Source organism: Antennarius striatus, chromosome 6, assembly GCF_040054535.1.
Source record: "Antennarius striatus isolate MH-2024 chromosome 6, ASM4005453v1, whole genome shotgun sequence".
NCBI lineage: Eukaryota > Metazoa > Chordata > Actinopteri > Lophiiformes > Antennariidae > Antennarius > Antennarius striatus.
Window position 1 is genome coordinate 25,277,929 of NC_090781.1, and position 21,408 is coordinate 25,299,336.

The following is a 21,408-nucleotide window of genomic DNA, read 5'->3' on the forward strand; positions in this document are numbered from 1 at the left end:
CATCTTATTTTTCTCTACGCAGTAAGATATTTTAACACTGGACCATCCAGGAGTTTATGTCCTTTCTCTAACTAGCAATAGAAACTGACCGAAATTATATTTTATGCTGTTTGGGGGACTACAATCGGGACACTAACAAATTTTCTTTTACTTTATAATCTTTGTATAGCAAAAACTGTTGACTTCTGTTGGAAATCCTTTGGTGTTGAGGTTCCATCAATCCATTTTCACCTCCTCTGGAGTGCATTTAGTCAAAAATGTGTTTTAAAGACAGGAAAATGTTAGTTTGTCCTTTGGCTTCGATGCTGGGTTCTATAGTTTACTTTGAAAAACGCATTTGGCACATATAGAAACGCATCTATTTGATAAATTTAAGTGGTCTTAAGATGCTGCAAAGCACTGTATTTACACCAATCTGTGATGTTTCCACATCTATTTTCCACAATGGAGTCCCATTCATGTGTTTTCCTCCTGCTCCATTAATGGTTCTGACGACAAGCTTTTCTCTCCTCCGGCTTTCACCTCCTGTCTCCTTATCGTTCCGTCAAAGACTCACACTCGCTTTGTTTCTCGTCACTTCGTCCTGTCACCAGAGGTCAGCCAAGGTCAGAGCTTTTTATTTTTAGTTGTCCGGTAACAGAACGGCTCGTCCTGCCCGTCATTGAGGGTAAGCGTCCATCCCTGGAGCCCCGCATCATTTAAACCAAGAGCCCGCCTTCCACTCCCTAGACGATCTCATCGCGTCATTGTTGCCACGGTAACACAAAGGACACAGACTCCGTTCCAAAACACTTTGATTAGACTGTATGGAGAACCTATAGATCCACTTTTGAGGTCTTTTTATTTCATGTTTTTTAAAGAAAACATCATTTTTCAGTAAGTTTCTGTCAAACGATAGAAAAACAACAACTTCAGACAGCAATTAACGTAAAATATGTGACAGAATAATCACTTTTTAAAGCTCCTACACTTCTGTTTACTTGTGCATAATCCCCAGAAAGAATGATTTCTTTCCATCCCCTTGTCGGAGACTAAATAAAGCCAAATTAGCTGTGATTTTTGAGCGTTTTAATAACATTTTTATTGCATCCAAAAGTGTTCATTGCTGTTTTCATGACGATATCAAACATTATCAAAACAGTAAGGAGAAAGAATGTTGGAAATAAATCTAAACTAAACTGAATTCTAGACGTTTATAATGAGGATATTTCTGGAAATTGTCTTGTACTGTTAGGAATACGAGGATATACGTATGAGGATATAAGTTATTTGCATATCTGGTGAGTTTAAATCAATATCAAGCTCCAGAAATACACACAATCAGAGCCGGACCTTCACAACATGCGTGTGTGTACTCATACTGTACAGTTAAATTACTAGATCTCACACAGAACTGGTCGAAAAGGAAATAATCACTTTAAAAAAAAAAGAAAAAACATGCCCGTCTTCAATGGTGGAATTGGATGTCCAAATTAACATGGGATTTTCTCCCTCGAGGATTTCGTTTATATTGCGCTTGTCAGGGGATTATTTTGTCTCTTAGCTCAACCCATGAGGCAGAAGCTGCAAAAATCCCTCTTATTCCATACAATCTGCTGCGAGCCATCCTTACTCCGACTGCAAATAATACCTCCATCAACGGGTGAATCAAGCAACGTGGACAAAGCGCCGGCAGCCAGGCGTCTGGGCCCGGAGCCAGGCAGCGTCTCTCCTCCTCCAGCCGTCCTTCACAATAGAAACGACCCGACGAACGGAACACACAAGACCGATCCAGGATCCTCCATCAATGGGCTGTCAAGAGCGACAGGACTGACAATCCTCCCTGTGTCTCTGTTACTTGGAACGCTGACAAACGGAGTGAGAAGGAGTTTCTGAATATTCATTCGCTTCTGGTTTTTATTCTCTTTTCACAAATAACAAGACAGCATTTATGCTGTTTGTAATTTTCTATTTAAAAAATGATATTTTCCTTAAAGTAGTCATAATTAAACCCCAGGAAACACCTTTAAAATACCTTATATTGGATCTAATGTCAATTTATATCCATTAACACAATTTTCTATCTGATCCTTCAAAGTAAAACATCAGGTTTAAGTTGTCACCTTTGCTGGGTGAAAGGAGTTCATCAGTCGTTAAATAATCTTGATCCTACATGATGAGATAGACGCAGCTGGATTTAAGGACACGATGGTGGAGGAGAGGTGAAGTGCAGAAAATCCAGGAGTTAAATTCAACTCAAAATTAATTTGTGACATTTTTCCACCAATTGAAAACCCTGTGAACAACAGAGCACGTTATCACATAGCAGGAGTGTTAGTTGGATGCTGGCTAAGATCTGGTTTTCCTCAATATTAATGGGAAATCTGTCACTTCCTGACACAGAAAAATAATAAGTGCACATAAAAAAACCTTAATATTGATTATTATGGAATGGCTTATTTTATTTTATTCCATAAAATAGGGTGAGGGTCCCACTGGCAGATGGATACATCAGCTGAGACCGGATCTCGTTCTTTACCACGTGTTGGCGGGTGGCTACAACATCAGTGACACCGTATCTTGTTCTTTACATGTTGGCGGATGGATACAACATCAGCTGAGACCGGATCTCGTTCTTTACCCAGTGTTGGTGGATGGATACAAGACAGATTATAACGATTTTAGTTATTTTAAATGGAGAAGATCTATTGGCCTTACGAGCTCAGTCATGTATTATACTCATAACTCGAGGTTCTCCTTCTAGAAGAGGACCTACAACATGATGAAGCAGACAAGAGTCAACTGCTGAAAGAATAAAGAAATGCTGCTGTGAGGATAGGAAAAGCTTTTGGTAGCACTCCTCTCGATGGAGGTGGAAAGGCATTGATTTTTCCGTTGGAGCCATCGTTGTCATTTACGACGCTCCAAAAGCAGCGCCAGCTTTTCATGATAACAGCTCTGGCCTCTTGATGACCTGTGGAGTGTCTGTTAAGGAGGCATTGGACATTTAGCAGCCGGGAACAAATGTCCTTCCCTCCTCGCCTTAATTCCTGCTCTTTTTTTCTGGTCAGATTTCAGGTGGGCAGATCGATGGTGGAAAAAGTGACAGAGAAGTGATCCATCGATAATGGAGGCGGCATCTCCAGACAGCCAGCAAGACAACAATGCACATTTGTCTGTGTCTCATCCCGTGACATCACCGCACCGCCAAGTGCCTCATGCCTTCCATTACGGAGATCAATAACAATTTCACTCTCGCAGGCTGTCAAAGTTTAACAGATGTAGGAGAAGTAAAGATTCAGCGCCAATTCGAAAAGAAAAAGAAGCCACGGCGTGTCTTATTGTGATTTTTAGAATGATAGAGAATAGAGACGAACACAAAGGGAAGAAAACGCAAATGTAAACCAACCAGGAGGGAGAAAAACGAGATCTGTAACACCCACAGATGGATATATAAATAGTAATCCAGCGACAGATTGCCAGCCATCAACACACACACACACACACACACACACGGCATCATTCCAATCCCGTGGAGTTGACCAGTTGCCCCTGGCAGTCGGTGGTGGTCATGGCATTACCCCGACTCAAAGGCAAAGAAACTTGGTGGTCACCAGGCAAGCATCCATCCATGTAGCTGAGTCGTAAAGAGAAGGAATAATCAATGACTTGGAAGTCTTCTATCCTTCCATAATCCTGCTATAACAATAGCAAAGCATCAAAATGACAAGTTGGAAACAATCTGCTAAGCTAAAGTTCTCAAGTTCTCTACCTGAAAGTCTCATCCTAAATACAACATGCATGTCCCTGTGACGCGTCATAGCCCAGGCCTTTGTAGAGAACTGATATTGTGGCTTGAATGACTTTTCTGAAATGTTAAATTCATTAAAATTAAGTTTGAAGAACGTTGGATATTGACGTTAAACAGCAGCTATAAAAAGGACCATTAGTATCACCCTTGAAATTCCTTTTGGTTCAACCTCAGGGCAAGCCAATGCGCGCGCACACACACACACACACACATCCAGTTTTCAAGCTCACACACTCATAGACATCCTAAGTGTAGTCAGCCATGTGACTTTATGGACACCATCCTGTCCATAAAGCCAAGAGATGGAATCAAGAGGACAGAGAATGACTTGGAGAGAATTGCCCAGTAAAACACCCCAACATAATCTCTTCCTGCCAACTCCAATTCTCTTTGCTGTTAAACGTATTCCACCTTGTGACGATGTTTCATTGTGTATATTTTTTCAACGAGACCTTGAAGTCTCTGCTACTTTGCGAGGGGAGTGGAAAAGCCCCCCAAAAAAAGACATAAAGCATCACTCATGTGTTGAAAACACGCTACTGTTCTGTGGTAAACGATAAAACACAGCTTGACTAAAAAAGACTGGTAGAAGAAGGAGGTGTTGAACGTTTAGACAACAGGAAATTAAATGTCCACAGGCAGACACGTTAAGCAGTGTGTGTTTGCATATCTTGGTGACATTAGGTGCGATTATTCCTTCCTACCTTTTGCTGTTCGACACAGAACGAGCAAATTTGTTCCACATCAAAAGGAAACTGCTCTTTAAAGTGTCACCGAACCGAGGTTTTAATCCCTCTGCCATTACCTGAGTGTCTCGACACCTCTACCTCTGTATTTCATCATGCAGCTTCAGAGACTCCAGAGAATACAGGAAGTGGGAAAAAAAACAAGTGAGAAGAGCTAACGGAGCGGTGTTGTTGGGTACAGCAGTCATGAGTGGCGCGGCTCACTTGAAAACAAAGGTAATCCGATTGCACTCCCGTGGAGACTACCAGTCTCACTTTCATAAAGCGGGGAAAACAACCGTGCGCTACTTTACGTTGCGTCAGTATGTTATGTAGCAGTAATTCATGTTTGTTCTTCACTTTTGACGTAACTCCTCACAGTTGTAGGAAGATTGAGAAAATCTCATCTTATCAAAGCCTTGACTTCTGAGAACACTTTCTTTCATAGTGACATCAGTGCTTGGGTTTTCACTCGTCTCTCTCGTGCTGCCTCTGCGCCCTGGCTACAGCCGCAAGTGCAATTATGGGATAGCAGAATAAAACACTTAAAGGTACTGTAAGTGGAAGTAATCAAGAGTCACTAGGTTCCGTTACTAGGTAACTGACCCTACTCTTCTTGGTTCTACCTCTACCTTATATTAGGTAGCATTACCTGGTACCATTAGGAAGTTGGAGTGGTCTTCAAAAGGTCATGAGAGCTGTGAGCTACGTAATGCTATTCACAAAGCAGAGACTAATCTTAAATCTGTTATCACAGTCACCACTTTCTTCCTACCAGACCATATAAAGCTCTTCTTTTAGCCTTAACTGTACAATAACAGTAATACATATAATTACAGTAATCAACATGTATTATATAGCTATATAGCTAAATGTAAAAGTGTAGTTTGACAGTGAAAACAAGTCGTCCTCAGCTTACGTTGTTTGGACTTGCGTCATTCTCAATCATGTGTCGGTTTAAAAAGAAAATACACAGAAAACTAAAAATCAAGTTGACGTCATTTTTCTAGTCTTAATGTCTCTCCTCCACAAATACTGGAATCATTAAATCTCTAGTAAACTGTAAAAAAAACAAACACATAATATCATGTTACTGTACAATAAATCAAAATAAAAATATATAATTTCACATTATCTGCTCGTAGCAACCCCCGTGACCCACAATGAGGAAGAAGCAGATGAAGACGAAACAGAGAGGTTTTTTCTATACTATATTAAAATATGAAATTTAATTGTTTGTTAGCTTAAAATAGATTCATATTAACCAAATATTATTAAAATGCATGTTTGGTTGTTTGGTTTTCGGTGACGTGTGACTTTGTTCTTCATCGTCGGCAGACGAGCAACTGACGCATCGTCATTTCAAACAAAACCGTTCTTTTGCATGGCTGGCAGATCGCACCACTCCCAGTCTCACCGTATTCATTTGTAATTACTAATTTTGTGACGGCAAATGAAGTGTGGGAATAGCAAAGAAAAAAAATGACATCAACACAAAGTGAGATACTCAGGAAACTAATGTCCCGGTGCATCTTCATGGGATGCATCAGTGGAGAATTTAAATCAGGAGAGAAAACTGAATGAATTAACAGCAGTTGTTGTAGATGTTAATGATGATTAGAGTCTTATAGAATAAACTCTTATATACGTAGATAGACTTTTCAGGGATTAACCCTGAGAAGCAGGAAGTTAAATGCCTTTATAGACTTGAGGCACCGGTGGTGGTGGTGGTGGCTGATGATTCTGCTAAGACTGAAAAGTAAATGAATAGTAAATCCAATGTTCCGTGCCGTCCCAGCCATCCAGCTGAGTTTATTTAAGGTGCACTTAAACCTTCAGAAAAACATTTTAGCTCCTTAAATCTCTACGCAAACATGATCAAAGATGAAGTAAATACAAAAGTTAATTAAACTAGTGTATGAATGCGTGTAGTTCAGTAATCCACAACGCTGCATATTGATGGAGAACTGGAGACGTGTTCGGCGTGAGTCAGAAACACCAACGCCGTGCTTTGTACATCCAGTACACACATTTAAATTTGTTCTCACTGTGCTTTTGTGAAAGGTCCATGTTATTCTTCTAGGAGGCGGTCGAATGGGTTGACAGCTACCATATTAAATGTCAGGCAGAGAAAAGGATCGGACGGTGGTGGTGGGGGGGGACCTTTATTCAAAAACAGAATAGAAACAAACAATTCATAATATTTATTCTGATGAAAACGCAAAAGGTAGGATCTTAAATTGGATTCCGCGAAATCTCGGTCCAATTTGGTTTTCTCTTCCTCTCTAGTCTAGTTTTCTCTTTATGTCAATCCCAACCTGTCAGTCAGCTGCGTGAATATCCCCAGATGTTTATTCCTCTGCCCTCTTGGCGCAATCTGTCGCAGATTTTAATCTGTTTTTTCTTCCAGTATCTGCATACAGACCCAAGATGCTTCCACCTGCCTCCCCCAGAGGCAGACATGAAGGGAACATGGCAGAGGCGTGATTCCCAAGTCGGTTTCCTCGAGAGACCCCCGAAGGATGAAAGAACCCGTGCCGCTGCAGAATTACAGCCCCCCCCCCCCGACCGGGGCGAGTCGTTTACAGCAAAGTGCACCAAGCAAAAAGCACAACTGGAAAGTGGAGGGTAAAAAAAAAGAAAGGGGCAACTCAGTAGCAGGTGAAGACCTGAAGTGTGTTAGGGTTTTTATATATATATATATATATATATATATATATATATATATATATATATATATATATATATATATATATATATATATATATATATATATATATATATATATATATATATATCTCTCAGAGAGCAGCTGGGTGAAGTTTGTGTTCAGACTGTCACATTCCAGTTCCAGTTCTCCCTCCTGGGTTCACTCCCACTCATTCCTGTCACCTGTGTCTCTGCAGCACCTGTTCCCCATCTCCAATCAGGCTCCACCTACTTAAACTCACCTCAGACCTCAGTTCTGGTCCAGACTGTAGAGATTCATCCTGCTCTACAGGGTTCTCAGAGTTTTTTGGGATTTTGTGTTTTTCCTGGTTTTTGCCTGTTGGTCTCTTCACTTGAAACCTGTTGTAGATTTTTTTCTGTTGAATTAACCTATGAATGTGAACTTCTCTCCTGGTACATTCAGATTACATGACAAATCATATGTACAGTATACATGTACGGTGCTGTGAAACGTTATGACCTCCTTATAATAAAGAATGAAGCTTTAAAACAATTATTGCATAGATGCAGGTAAAAAGTTACTCAAAACACAAATAATTTACCTAAGGATGGGCTAATAAGGGGAACTTTAATCCTACTCTCAAATAGAGTAGAACCTGGATATACAAGTTTAATCTGTTTAATCCGTTCCATGTCTGAATTTTAAGTCAAACAAATTTTACAAATGAAAGTTTTTTTTAAACCATTCCAGCCTTGTGAAAAAGCCCGAAACTCTCGAAATTATAAAGAAAAGACATTTTTATCAACCTATAGACACACAGACTTTACCTGAGAATAATTAATTATATATAAGTTACATAAACAATGATGAATGAAAAGAAACTCAAAAGTCACGAGAACACACGAGCTACGTCTTTACTCCACCAACGAGAACGAGATCCGGTCTCACTGATGTTGTATCCATCCGCCAACACATGGTAAAGAATGAGATACGTCTCACTGATGTTGTATCCTTCCACCAACAAGTGGTAAAGAACGAGATATGGTCTCACTGATGTTGTACCCATCCACCAACATGTGGTAAAGAACGAGATATGGTCTCACTGATGTTGTATCCATCCGCCAACACGTGGTAAAGAACGAGATACGGTCTCACTGATGTTGTATCCTTCCGCCATGAGTCACCTGTCGATGGAGCTGCTGCCTCATAAGAACAATAAACAGTTAACAAGTGAAACAAGATTTACTTGACAATATGAACTAGAAACAAGAGAACATCTACATCTCTGTCAGTTCCTCCTGTCGTGGTATTTTAATGAAATCCTTTAAAAATTTAAAGGTACTTTGTGCTGTAATTTGTGTTCCTCTCAGCTGAGACCACGTATTTCATCAGCTCGCGCTCCCTGTCACACCGACAGCTCTGAAATATGTCTCTGCTCTCTGGTGAGTGGTTCCGAATTTGTTTTCTCTGTCTTTCAGGAGGACAAACATTTTGGAAGGCATTGTTTTCCATTGGTTTTCCACTCATTCCACCATCTGTCACTGCTATAACGTGAGAAAGCACCGCTGCTTCTCTGCTTTATTCTACAAAGTCAGCTTCCTGACCACAAACTAAAACCCACTGGAGCTCTGATATTAATACGAGAGAATAATAACGAAAATGAAGATGTTTGTTTTGGGAGTTGAATGTTGTTGCTGTTGATTTCAATCAGTAAACTTAAAACTAAATATTAAATAACAGCTCAGATGAAGTCTGTTGCAGCTCTAGAGCTTTAAGCTTTAAGATCGTCTTGTGATGATATAGAGGAGAATATTGAGGACAAACTGCAGCTTTTTCCCCAGCAAAAGTCCTCAAATCCTTCAATTTGTCTTGCTAAGAGTGGCTTGTGTGATTCCTGGTGATTCCTGGTGTTGGGTGGTGAAACAGGAAGTGAACTGAAGGAGTTAACTCTTCACCAGGAAGCGGGTAAACTACCTCTCGTCCGACGTGGACCTCGACTCGAGCCCCTCACCGTCAGAGACAGATGTTAGGGCCGGACTCACCGTCCAGTCTCATCGTAATGAGAACTCGTGGGGACCGAGGCACAGGTGCGCGTCGGCTCATGTCCATGTATGAGCTCAATCAGCAGCATCCTCGTCTTTACACAAGTGAAAAAACAATCCATGAACTGGAAATCAACCAGGAGAAGCAGGAAGGCTGAATAAACCAACGGAGGACTCATGATTTAATAATGATATGCTAGTTAGAAGCATGAGTGTCCTTCACACACACACACACACACACACACACACACACACACACACACACACACACACACACACACACTAGTCTCTCAGTGGCTACATATTCAAATGGAGGTCATGGAGAGGGATGGAGATGCAGGGGTCAGCGGACAGCGTGTGTGTGTGTGTGTGTGTGTTTGTGCGCCATGCCAACCGTTTCCCAGCCTATAACGAATGCATCCTAATTACCTTCCACCCTATCATTGCTTTCTGTCACATCTGAAGACGTACAATCCTCACGCGTGTGGGGAAAGAGAATAAAACGTGATTAAAACGCAGCTTTTGTGCACAAATCTTTGTTTTATTTTGCACGTATGTGTCTGAATAGGTTTGTGTATCATAAATCCATTAAGGTTATGCATGTGAAGGTGTGTTAGCATGTCCAGCTACGCTATTAACATGGGTTTCTTTATTCTCTTCAGGGTAGCATTACCATAAATAGGAAGATCATGTCAACAAAACTCTCTGGTGAGAAAAGGAGATGAAAATTCAGAGTAAAATTCTGACTTTTACATCTCGTTAACCCACGTGCCTTTTTTAAAAAAAAGAAAAATCTACATGTGGTCCTGATGAAAGACGTGGAGATGGGAGGAGGAAAATCCTTGGGGGAGAACCAGGAGACGCTGATGGAACCTGGCGCCTGTAATTACTTCCACGCTAACGTCACGCCAGGACATCCCAGCAGGAGCACTGGAAGATGATGAGGGTTCACAGATGAGAAGAAAATGTCTTAAGATTTTTTTTTTTTTAAAAAGATTTGAATTTGTTATATTATTGTACCAGGAATTAGACAGATCCCGAAGCAGGAAGAAACCAGGGTGAACACATCCAAAGCGATGGGAGGAGCAGGTACAGCGTGACCCAGATCCTCCTCCTGGTAACACAAGGTGGAGGTTGGGGGGGGGGTGATGTCTGCAAAAGCTAAAGGATGACAGAGGGGAGGGGGGGGGCGAGCTGGAGCAGCGACAGCTGGTCCAGACCGCAGGAAACATGAAGGATTGATGAAACAATCAAATTGTCACAAACTGGGTTTTTTGTTAACTACAAGAGAACGCTGGGGTTGTGTGAGAGCTGACAGGTACCCCCCCCCACCCCAACACATCTTCCTATCTGTCTCTTTTTCTTCCTGGAGAGGGAGGGACGGAGGGAGGGGCAGCACCTCGGAGATTTCTCCCAAACCACAGAGGGACAAATGAGGCCCTGAGCGTCCCGTTAAAAAATGAAGCAGAGTTCACATCCCTCAGGGTTTCACCAGGACACACATACATACAACAAACACACACACATACAACAAACACACACACATACAACAAACACACACACATACAACAAACACACACACACACACACACACACACACACACAACAGACATGTATGTTTATATATGCACACACACACACATGCATGCAAGTTTAGGCATACAATTACTGAGTGTGTGCAGCAGCCACAGGGAGCTGGGGTGCACCTTTACAAATGAGGGGAAGAGGAGCTTGCAGTGTGTGTGTGTGTGTGTGTGTGTGTGTGTGTGTGTGTGTGTGTGTGTGTGTGTGTGTGTGTGTGTGTGTGTGTGTGTGTCAGTGGCCTAGTTACAGCAGAAGTATAAAATTGCTGCATGCATGGCAGATCTACACAAAGCTGGTCTTTCCTGTTCATTTCAAATGCTCTGCCCATACGTGTGTGTGTGTGTGTGTGTGTGTGTGTGTGTGTGTGTGTGTGTGTGTGTGTGTGTGTGTGTGTGTGTGTGTGTGTGTGTGTGTGTGAGCAGGCACTCACTACAGACATCCTGGAATGAAAGAAGGACACATTTCAAGGCAAACGCACGCGGCGAACACGCTTCCCCACAAACGCGTCTGGACGCCGCCGCCGTGGATCATTCTGCTGAGATTGGAGGAAAACGCCGGCGTGTGAGAATCTCTGGCTGCAGATCAAGACCAGACACTTCACAATGTCAGAGCGCTTTTCATTTCTAGATGGTTGATGGTTCTGGATTCTCTGCCCCTGACACTGGAAATCAAAAATGCTTCCTTTGATTCAGAGACTCAGAGGAAAGAAAAGTGACTTTTGTGTGGTCACCTTTGCACGTATGAATGCGTATCCTGGGGCCTGATTCCAAAAAGGCCTCCATGAGTGAAGAGGTTAAAAATAAAAGGTGTGACACCCAAGTTTAAACCAGTTTAAAGGTTTCTCATTCAGAACCAGTGTAGATGCAGGTGGTGGAAACCAGCAGCATGCAGCTAATCAGAGATTTCTGCACACAGTGTCACCATATTGATGAACTTTATCAGACTTTATTCTGGAGCCACACACTCCACACAACATGTAAAAAAAATTAAAATTAAAAAAAGAACTACAGATAAATAAATCCAGTACCGGCAGCTTTGTAAGAAACACTTTTTTTTTTTTTTTTACAAAAATGATTTTATTTTATTGCTGAAATCCTCTAAAAATGCTTCAGTTTTTTGCATTTCCTGAGAAATTTTGAAAAAATCACTTATTTTAAATAAAGTATGGATTTGTACATAAAGAATTAATTTTGCTAACAGCATCTTTGAATGAATGAAAATATATCCCATCATGCATTTGGGTTCCCCTTTTCATTGTGATGCTGACCGTTTGCACCCCTCCGTGTGTCAGTTATCAATCACTGCTCGGCCTTATCATACCTGTGACAAGCTGTCAGGTCCCTGGGGTGTAACACACACACACACACACACACACACACACACACACACACACACACACGCACACTGGAGTATGCAAAAAAAAGGCTTGAGGGGTAATGCAAAGACAAAACTGTCCAGTTGGTAACGGATCGTGTCATTGGCTGGTTCCAGCACCAAGGACAGCTCCATGTGCGCCTGTGTAGCTGCGCCGCTGTCTCGCCGTTCCCAGCGACGACAGATCCTTTCAAAGCGAGACTAAAAAAAAAAAAAAAAAGGAACCATTCTCCATTCCGTCAAAACAACATCGGTGGTGTGGCTTTCAAAAGCCTTTGTAGTCATCTGAGAAGCATCAACACGTTTTAAATATGTGCCGGCTTGATAATACGGTGTAATAAAGCACGGGTAAGTGTTTTGCACGGCTTTAGAAATAAAAATGACTCCGATTTGACATGAGAAGCAGGCAGTGGCGGTCGGGTAACAGCGGGACAGAGATGGGTAAACAGACGTGAGCCGGGCAGACCTCGTCTCTGAACGGGGTGACAGACTTCCTAGCATCTGCTGGCAGACTGGACCGGCGCCAGAGGCGCTGACACCGGCGCTGTAACTCTCAACAACCAGCACTGAATAACATTTTTATCAGGGGGTCGTATCCGAGGGACCTCCGGCTGTTTTCCTCAGGACTACCAGCTGATTGTGCTTCAACAAGTGGAGAAGGAAACGTGTCTCGTCGCTAACAGTATGTGTTTGCTGTTTGTTTGTGTTGGTACAGGCATGTTTGGGCCTGGAAGTGTCTAACATATGGGGGGACAACTGTTGTCTTTATGGGGAAGTGGACAGATTAATTGAAATTGAGGACAGACAGAGAGATGAGCTCTTAATGTGGTAATCAAGGCGGCGTTGCGCCGGGACTCGTGTTGAATGCGTTTATGTTGTGCAGCATGTGTGTTGATGTTCGTGCAGGGCATTAAAGTAATGAAAGAAATAAAATTATTGCATGATTAATGTTGGAGAGGGAATCCCAATACCTGTGCATAATCAGCAACCGTGCAAGCCATTAGCAAATACATGGTGCTAATGGTTTGTAATGAGGTTGCGTGTGCAGACTCACAATGAAGGGCGGGAGTGTAGAAGGAATGTCAATTTACATTTAGTCTTCGTGTGTCACAAGAAAACTAGCTGAAGGAGAGCTCAAGAGATTTGGAGTATTGTTGGGTTTCAGTTACAATTCAGTAACAGTCCCAGCTGATGTCGTATCCATCCGCCAGCACGTGGGAAAGAATGAGATACGGCGTCACTGATGTTGTGTCCACCCAGCAACACGCGGGAAAGAACGAGATACGGCGTCACTGATGTTGTGTCCATCCACCAACTAGCGGTGGCGTCTTGAAGCTCGACTCGTATCTCAGATTTTGCTCATGTGCCAAACAAATATGTGGTCAGAGTGACGACTTGTATCTCAAATAACTCGTATGTTGAGCCGTATGTCGGGGTACTAGCGTATTCAGACTGTTTAATATTCCTGCAGGTCTGTTGTGACTGGGTCTGAATAAAAGGATGTGAATAAGGACGTAAAACAGGCAGAACTTTGTTAGGTTTCTTTAATATGAGGAATGAATAAAACTGTCTCTTTGTGTCTCTCTAAACCTCTCAAGTGTGAAGATTTCAGATTTCAGTCGGAGACACAGACGTGTAGTTTTCTGTCTGACCCTCTCTCTGCTCACTCGCCCTCTAAGTCTCTCCATCATCTCCTTCAGATCATCTCCTCTGGGTTCCTCTAGTGCTGGGGAGGGAGCGGTCAGCCTCTATCTGTCTGTACAACCATTTGCTTCTCATCAAGTGTGTGTGGGCTTATGTCTCATGTGTGTGTCATTACCACACGTTACGAAATGGAAAAGAGAGTCTACAGGTGGGATTGGATGGGAGGTACGTGATTGGAGGACCACAGGAGCCAATGTGAGAGAGGGGGAGGGCTGAAGTGGGTTCTTTTAAAACTAATGGAGAGCATTGTGGTGATGACTTACATACTTTTACATGCAATGATGGATAAATGGATTCTAGAAAACCCATGTGAGGTAAAACCCCGGACTTTACTGCCACCATAGCGAGACAGGCAGACAGACAGGAAGTGGAAGTTGTTGAGTTTTTCTTGTTTTTGGTGGTTAGAATTTGAAATGACAACTTTTCACACGCAGTAAAGTCAGAGACAGATAGAAAAGCCAGTCCTGGTACTGGACTGTTTTTCCTGGGTGTTTCATTTGTTATGGCTCTGTCTCTTTGCTCCAGTGAGTTGGCATTTTGGACAACAGCATTTTCCAACTCAGTGCAGCAGTTTGACAAAAGGTCCTGTCACGCTTCCTCCACCTGGCCAGGTATGGTTCTCCGTTTAGCCGGGAAGAACTTCACCTCTGACCCGTCCAGTAACTGTCTGATTGATTCACACTACAATTTTAGAATATTTAAAATCAGCCTTGTTTAAAATGTACAGCTAGTCCTCAACATACAAACACAACTGGCTCCTCGAGGTTGTTTGTAAGTTGAATTGTTCGTAGTCGTTAGTTTTCTTACAGGTAGTCTATCGTCTACATTGCTGCTCTAACTTTCAACCTGACCTGAATTGTCTTCAGTCTCCCTGTTGGTGAACGTCTCCATGAACAGAAATGAATTGTGGGTTTGTTTCCCGCTCAGGAGTTCAGCGATATGAAGAGAAGGAGGAAACGCTGCAGATGACGCCAACAGGAAAGACCAAAAAGACCACAGGAAGTGACATCAGAGCAAACTGTTCGCCGACTCTGAGATCTGATGAGTCATGTTAACATGACACGTGAAATCTGAATCTATGGGGTGTTTGTGTTACGCTGCTCAGTGGGGTTGTGGCAGAAAGGGGAACTAAAGTGGTTGGATATGGCGAAGCGCGGCTGTTTGGAAGTCAGATGTTCATATCTTGAGGACTTCCTTTGATGAGAATCATGAAACGGGAACAGTTCAGACTAGATGGTGGAGATTTTGGGATCATTTGTCTCATTTGGTCTCAGTCCAGCCTCATCCTGTCCTGTATGACCTTAACTTTATCCTTATCAGCATTATAAAAAGCGATGTGACTGAAGTACGAAGTTTCATGATTAAACTTTCTCCTGACTGTTATTTATATAATTCTGGATGTCTGAATTCTCTGTGGTCAGACATCCAGAACAAAGAGAAGAAGCAGAAATCCACTCAGTTCAGCATCTACTGGAGTAGATCCTCACACACACGTAATACCCTCCTCCCTTCACACAATCAAAGGAACAAGAACACTACAAGTACTCTACATAGAAAAGAGATGTTTAAAGATAAGAGTACGGACGAGGACATCACACTGATCCGATAACGGCTTCCAGGGACAAAACTTCTTTTGTGATAATCTGTATTATTAAAAGAAAGCAAGAAACAAAAGATTTTAACTCTGAATCATAAAGTTTGTTACTTAAACGTCGATTTTCCTCCAAAAAAAAGTTAAATTTCTAGAAAAAGAGACGTGACTCTCCCAAGTTCCCTGCAGAGCTCCGTCTGATCTGGAATCAGTGTCACAGGAGCTTTAAACTTATCCACCCAGACGGCGCTGCCTTTTGTCTGCGAACTGCTCTCAGATCAGCGACCTGGCGTCCGTCCTGGAGTCTCCCCTCCTCCCACGGCTCTGCGCTGCGCTGAGAACAGCAAAGCTGGGAAAACAAAGCCGGCGTGTGTCCCCTCGTGTCGCCGGGCGATGCTTTCCCTGGCCGGGGACCCCCGGGGGTCCAGGGAGGGATCTGTGCCACGTCCTGCGCCGAGACGCGCCGGAGGATTTATGGAGTGCTCCCATAATGCACTTCCTGCTTCCAAAAAGGGGGGCATAAATCTGGCCTCATTTTTTTTGTATTTGTCACTTGCTTTTTTCTTTGCTAATGGGATCCTCAAACGACTTCCTGTCCGGCTTTCTTTATCTCTTGTGCGCACACAAAGACTCTGGCTTACCAGCACAGACACACACACACACACACACACACACACACACACACACACACACACACAGAGAACCATAAATTAGAGAAACCGTCTCAATTAATCGCAAGAACCACACCATAGACGGAGCCCGAAGCTTGTTGCTGAATATTACATCCCATGTCTGGGTGTTTGCTGACAGTAAAGAGACATACAGTCTGTTTATCTCCACGTAATAAAGACGCACAAAAGTTCCACCCACAATGACTCCCAGAGGGGGGGGGGGCTGAATTAAAATACACTGTGCTGGTAATGAGCTATCTAAATTCAGAGTTCATATTGCTTGGAATTACACAAAAGCAGGGCTTGGGGCAGCGCTGGCAAAGAACTCCATGGCTCTTTGTGTTTGGCTGCCAGAAGATTCTCCCCGTCGAGCCGGTCCTGAGTAAACGGTCTGAGCCGCGAACGCAATGATTCCTTTGTAAAAACCACAACATACACCCCTCCCAACTTGCCAGTTTTTGCATATTTGGCGGCGGTCAACATGTCGGATGCACTGCAGGAAGTTCCACGTCCACACTCGACTGTGGCGAAGCAGGAAACGAGGCACAGGCGCAGCGGAGTTATGTTGGGAACAAGGTTTGCGTATCTTTCAAAATTGGGCTGCCTCAGTTGTCGGGTCAAAAATGAACGGCAGAAACGGGTTCCAGGGGGGGGGTTATAGGTCGGTTTCTGCGCCATGTGCTCAGGAACGCGGGTCCATCTAGAACGGATCTTGCAGACAATGGATTTATTTTCCCATGGATTTCACGGCGCAGTACAGCGGCTCTGGGGAATCAATTAGAACCGGAGCACTCAGATTCACAGCCCCCATCGGCTTGGCAATAATTTGTTTACTTCACAGCCGAGCTTTGCAAGAATCCACTTATTTAGAGCGAAACGGAACGCACAACATCTCTACGCAGGTAAGAAATGGTTCCTACGTGAACATGCAAGCGCAGCGTTTACCGCCGTCGCAGGGCGATCTCGTTTCCGCGAGGCTCCGACCTCTAGGAGGGTGTCTCTAGGAGACAGCCCCCTGGTTGGAGTTGTGTCACCTTGTTACTCCACCTGGTTAAAGTCAGCCCGGGTCTGCTGGGAGTTGATTAGCGCCAACCTGTTGGAGCGTTTAGCTTCTCGCCGGCGCCTCGCTGGAGGATTGAGGAGACCTGCCGCAGTGGGGATACCGCCACGGTTACAATTAGCTCCGCTGTCACGCCAGCGGTACGGCGAGCATTCTGGGTGTCATTAACACGTATCTGTGGCTTTTTGGGGTAATTATTTCTCACAGCTTTAGTAATTAGACCGGACTAATTATGTCCACCGTTGTTATTTTCACACATAGGACGCTCATTCCTGTCATTTCAGACAGGTTTTTTTCAAAGTTTGGGGTCGATTCGCCAAATCGAGTCACGGTATTTCCTAACTTAAATATTCCCATGATGCATTTGGGTGAGTAGATAAAGTGGCACTCTCCCTCATCTGCTCCCCCCACCCCCATCTTGAAGTTGTGTGAATGTCATTGAAGGTCAGCGTTCTCCTCAAGTCCACAAGTTGATAACCACGCACATTCATTCCATTTAGTTTCATTTGAAAAGCGCTGAGAGGACTCAGGTTCAAAGCTATCAACCAATCACCTTTCACACCTGGTTCTAATCAATAGATCCCAAACCAGCAGAGATCCACAGTCTCCTAACCTGGACCACCAGGACCAGATGTTCCTCCCACCACAAAGGCAAATATTTATAATTTAACCAGCAATGAGAAGCAGATACCACAGCTCCCTTCACCAGTCTCATCAGATGCTAGATGGGATCAATCTCGGGGAAAGAGCAGGCAAACCAGGCTCACTGTGGCGCACCACAAACACTAAATCTCCATTAAACTACTGTAGACATGCCAGGAAAGATAAAACAAATACCCCCAAGTGCCATCAGGGGCCGCCCAGCTGTAAAGTCATTCCAAAGTAGCCCACAAGTCCAAAGAGCAACGCTGCAGGACAGATTCCTGTGTGCTGAGGAGGGAACATCTACCAGGCGGATCGGATGAGCTCCGCATCCCGGGCGCAGCCTCCCTCCACCCGGATCGAGGCTCCGTCGCCCCCCCACCCCCACCCCCCGCCCCCCCCCCGGGACGCGCACCGCGCAGAGGAAGTTGCCCTTCACCTACCCCTACCTTTGGTGCGAGCGGAGCTCAAGCCCAGCGCCACCACGACCAGCACGCCGGCTATTCTCAGCATCTTCTGGGTGGAGATTCAGCAACCAGGACGGGAGGATGGATGGATGGAGAAGCGACCTCCTTCCTCTTCTTCTCTGCTCCTCTTCTCCGGGGTGTCTCCTTCCAAACACTGAGCCAACACTTCACCGGGATGTGGGACGAAGACAGGCGGCACCGGTGCCGCTGGAAGCGCCTCGTCGAACCGCGTCGCCCCGCAGCTCCTGAGGACGGACGGACGGTCGGGGCGGGAACTCAGGTGGATCTGAGACGGGACCGGGGCGGCGCAACGCGGGACCGACGGAGCGACGTCACGGGGAGGAGGGAGAGAGAGGGGGGGGGATGGATCCAGGCGCTTTTTGTCCTCTCCTCCACCCTCCTCCTCTTCCTCTCTCTCTCTCTCTCTCTCTCTCTCTCTCTCGCTCTCTCTCTCTCTCTCTCACACACACACACACACACACACACACACACACACACACACACACACACACACAGCCTCCTCCATCCTTCATCTCCAATTCTGGAGCATCACAGCCCACTCCATTCCACTACAACTCCACACCACTTTGAAAACGCAGCAGCATTCTAAAAGGAAACTGAAGGCTGTGATGAGAATGGATGAAGCAGAATTGTATTAAAGTTATTGATTATAAACCCACTGGTGATTAAACTCTATTTCATTTACCTGCAGGATTTTAAATGAATCGATTATAGCAGATTTAATTTCCCATATAGGACACAATTCTGCACATTTTATTTTTAACTTTGAATCAAACTCTAGTTGTTTTTTTTACTGTTTTCCAGACTTTTGCCAAATACCATCCCGTGTAACCTGCTTAAATTCATCTTTTGGTTTTTATTCATTTTTCGTTGCTGTTGTTGGTTTTTTGTTTGTTTGTTTGTTTGTTGTTGTTTTTTGTAAGTATTTCTGTATATTTGTGTAATAGGCTCACCTCTATCTTGCACATAAATTGTGTTATTATCATGGATTTGTGAGCCTGTTATGTGAAGGGAAGGGGAAGGGGCGGTTAGGTGGGTGGGAATCTTTTTTTTCTTTCTCTGATTTACATTATTGTTCAAACTCTTTTCATCACTTGGAAAATTATTTTAAAAAATACCTTGTGTTTAAAAAAAACAACAACTAGTTTTTTAAACTAAAACATAACTCACTTTATATCAGGGATATTTTAGGAATTATCTGCTCTGGTTTAGGCCATTTAGGTTCTTCAAAATAATAACGTCTGCAGTAAAATTTTAACTTTTTCTGTAAAACGTGAAACAAACATGACTCCTAATTTCCCTTTGGGGATTAATACAGTTAATAAAATTAAAAATGTAAAGAAAAATTGAATTTAAAAAATCTGAACACTGGGGGTCTGGATGGATGGAGCCCTCATGTTTCTTATAAGCTGTACAGAAAACACATTTTCCCTCCAGTTTGTTCGTAAGGTGTGTACAAGCGTTCTATTTGTCACTTGGATGCCGGGCGGCGAGATTATTAATAACATTTTCAATTTTCCAGAGTCGCCTATCTCAAAGGAACTTTTCTCTTTGGCTATCTCTATTGGTTAAGGATTATTCTGGGAGGCAGAGAAAAATATTGCCAGTGTTATCGGTGAGGAGAGGGGGGGGGGTGCAAACTGATAACAACACACTGATTTTAATCCACAGCATCCACTGATGAAATTACATTTGCTCTTCTTTTCAGTGTGAAGTGACCCAAGTGGTTTGTAGACACACAAAGACAGCAGAGAGAAATAAACCTGGGGTTCAGGGGCCCTCCTGGGGCCTCAAGACTGTTGCTTGTTATGTATAGATCATAATTAAATCTAAACATTTTAAAATCGAAATATTATTATATATTATATAAATATCTAAACCTCGGTTTATGTCGTTATAGTTACAGGAAATGTGACCTAGGTCAAAAAAACGACATAAGTTCTGCACTGAACTTTATTAATGAATGTATTTTAATCATATTTGGTTAATATGAATCTATTGTAAACTGAAAATTAACTTTTATTTTTTAATATAGTACACAAAAAATGTCTCTGTCTCATCTCCAGCTGTTTCTTCTTCATTGTGGGTCACGGGGGTTGCTGCGGGCTAATGAGACGATATTATATGTTTTTATTCTGATTTATTGTACTGTAACATGATATTATGTACTTTTAACTTTTAAGATTCCAATACTATGACGTATATTCGAGTAAAATGATGTAAACTTATTATTATTTTTCTGTGTATTTTTTGGTTTTTGAAAACTGAGGTATAATCGATGACAGCATAACTGTAAACGACGTAATCCAAGGTTTTCCTGTATTCAGGATTCATTACATGATAATCAAATAACACAATTAGGCTGTTTGTGCCTTGAAAAGATGAAAATACACCTCATAGAAGCACAATAAAGTATGTTTCTGAAAACTTTTTATTTGATCAGAACTGCCTTTTTTCCAGATTAAATTTGACACCTCTTGACCCAAACAGATAGGAGGAGAGGCAGCTCTTCTCGCTATCAGTCCAACTTCAACAGTCGTTGTGTTGGTAGGTGGGCGCACAACAATGGATGTACAATCTGTTCAAACAAAAGGCCTGGAGGTGGGAGAAGTGCCCCTGATGATGGGTTCGCACCTCATCGGAGCCATTTTTTGGCGAACCAATCGCTGATTGTTGCTCTGGGTTCAGGCAGCTGCAGAAATACAAAAAAAAACAACAAAATATGCAGCCTTCCTCTAATCTAACCCCGGGGCTTGGTTGGGCAGGTTATTTTTTTAGATTAATATGAATTTCTATGTCAATGACCGGGACGCCATCAGGCTAAATAATTCCATTTTTTCCATCAAGGCTGTTTTCAACGGCCAATTCAGTTTCTGCTGTCTGGGTTTTTGATGCCATTTCTTTATTGACACACATTATGCCCACTAGGCTAACATACCCACCACCCTGGAATAGTGAATTGCAAGCTATAATGCTAATATGATATCACGCTGTGTCCATCTGTCTGCTCGGGAAAAAAATAAAATAAGTATAAAGTTGCTGTTGGTCTGTGAGCGTCGAGCCAAT

At 43.1% G+C, this 21,408-nt stretch overlaps 1 protein-coding gene across 1 annotated transcript in view; it reads right to left on the reverse strand.

Moving 5' to 3' along the window:
* Window positions 1-18,585, reverse strand: part of LOC137596718 (calsyntenin-2-like) — a 203,498-nt gene extending 184,913 nt beyond the window's left edge. The window contains exon 1 of the mRNA XM_068317436.1: window positions 18,304-18,585. Coding sequence (XP_068173537.1) covers window positions 18,304-18,367 — 64 coding nt within the window. The 5' untranslated portion in view covers window positions 18,368-18,585. The remainder of the gene's footprint in view (window positions 1-18,303) is intronic.
* Between the last annotated feature and the right edge of the window lie 2,823 nt (window positions 18,586-21,408).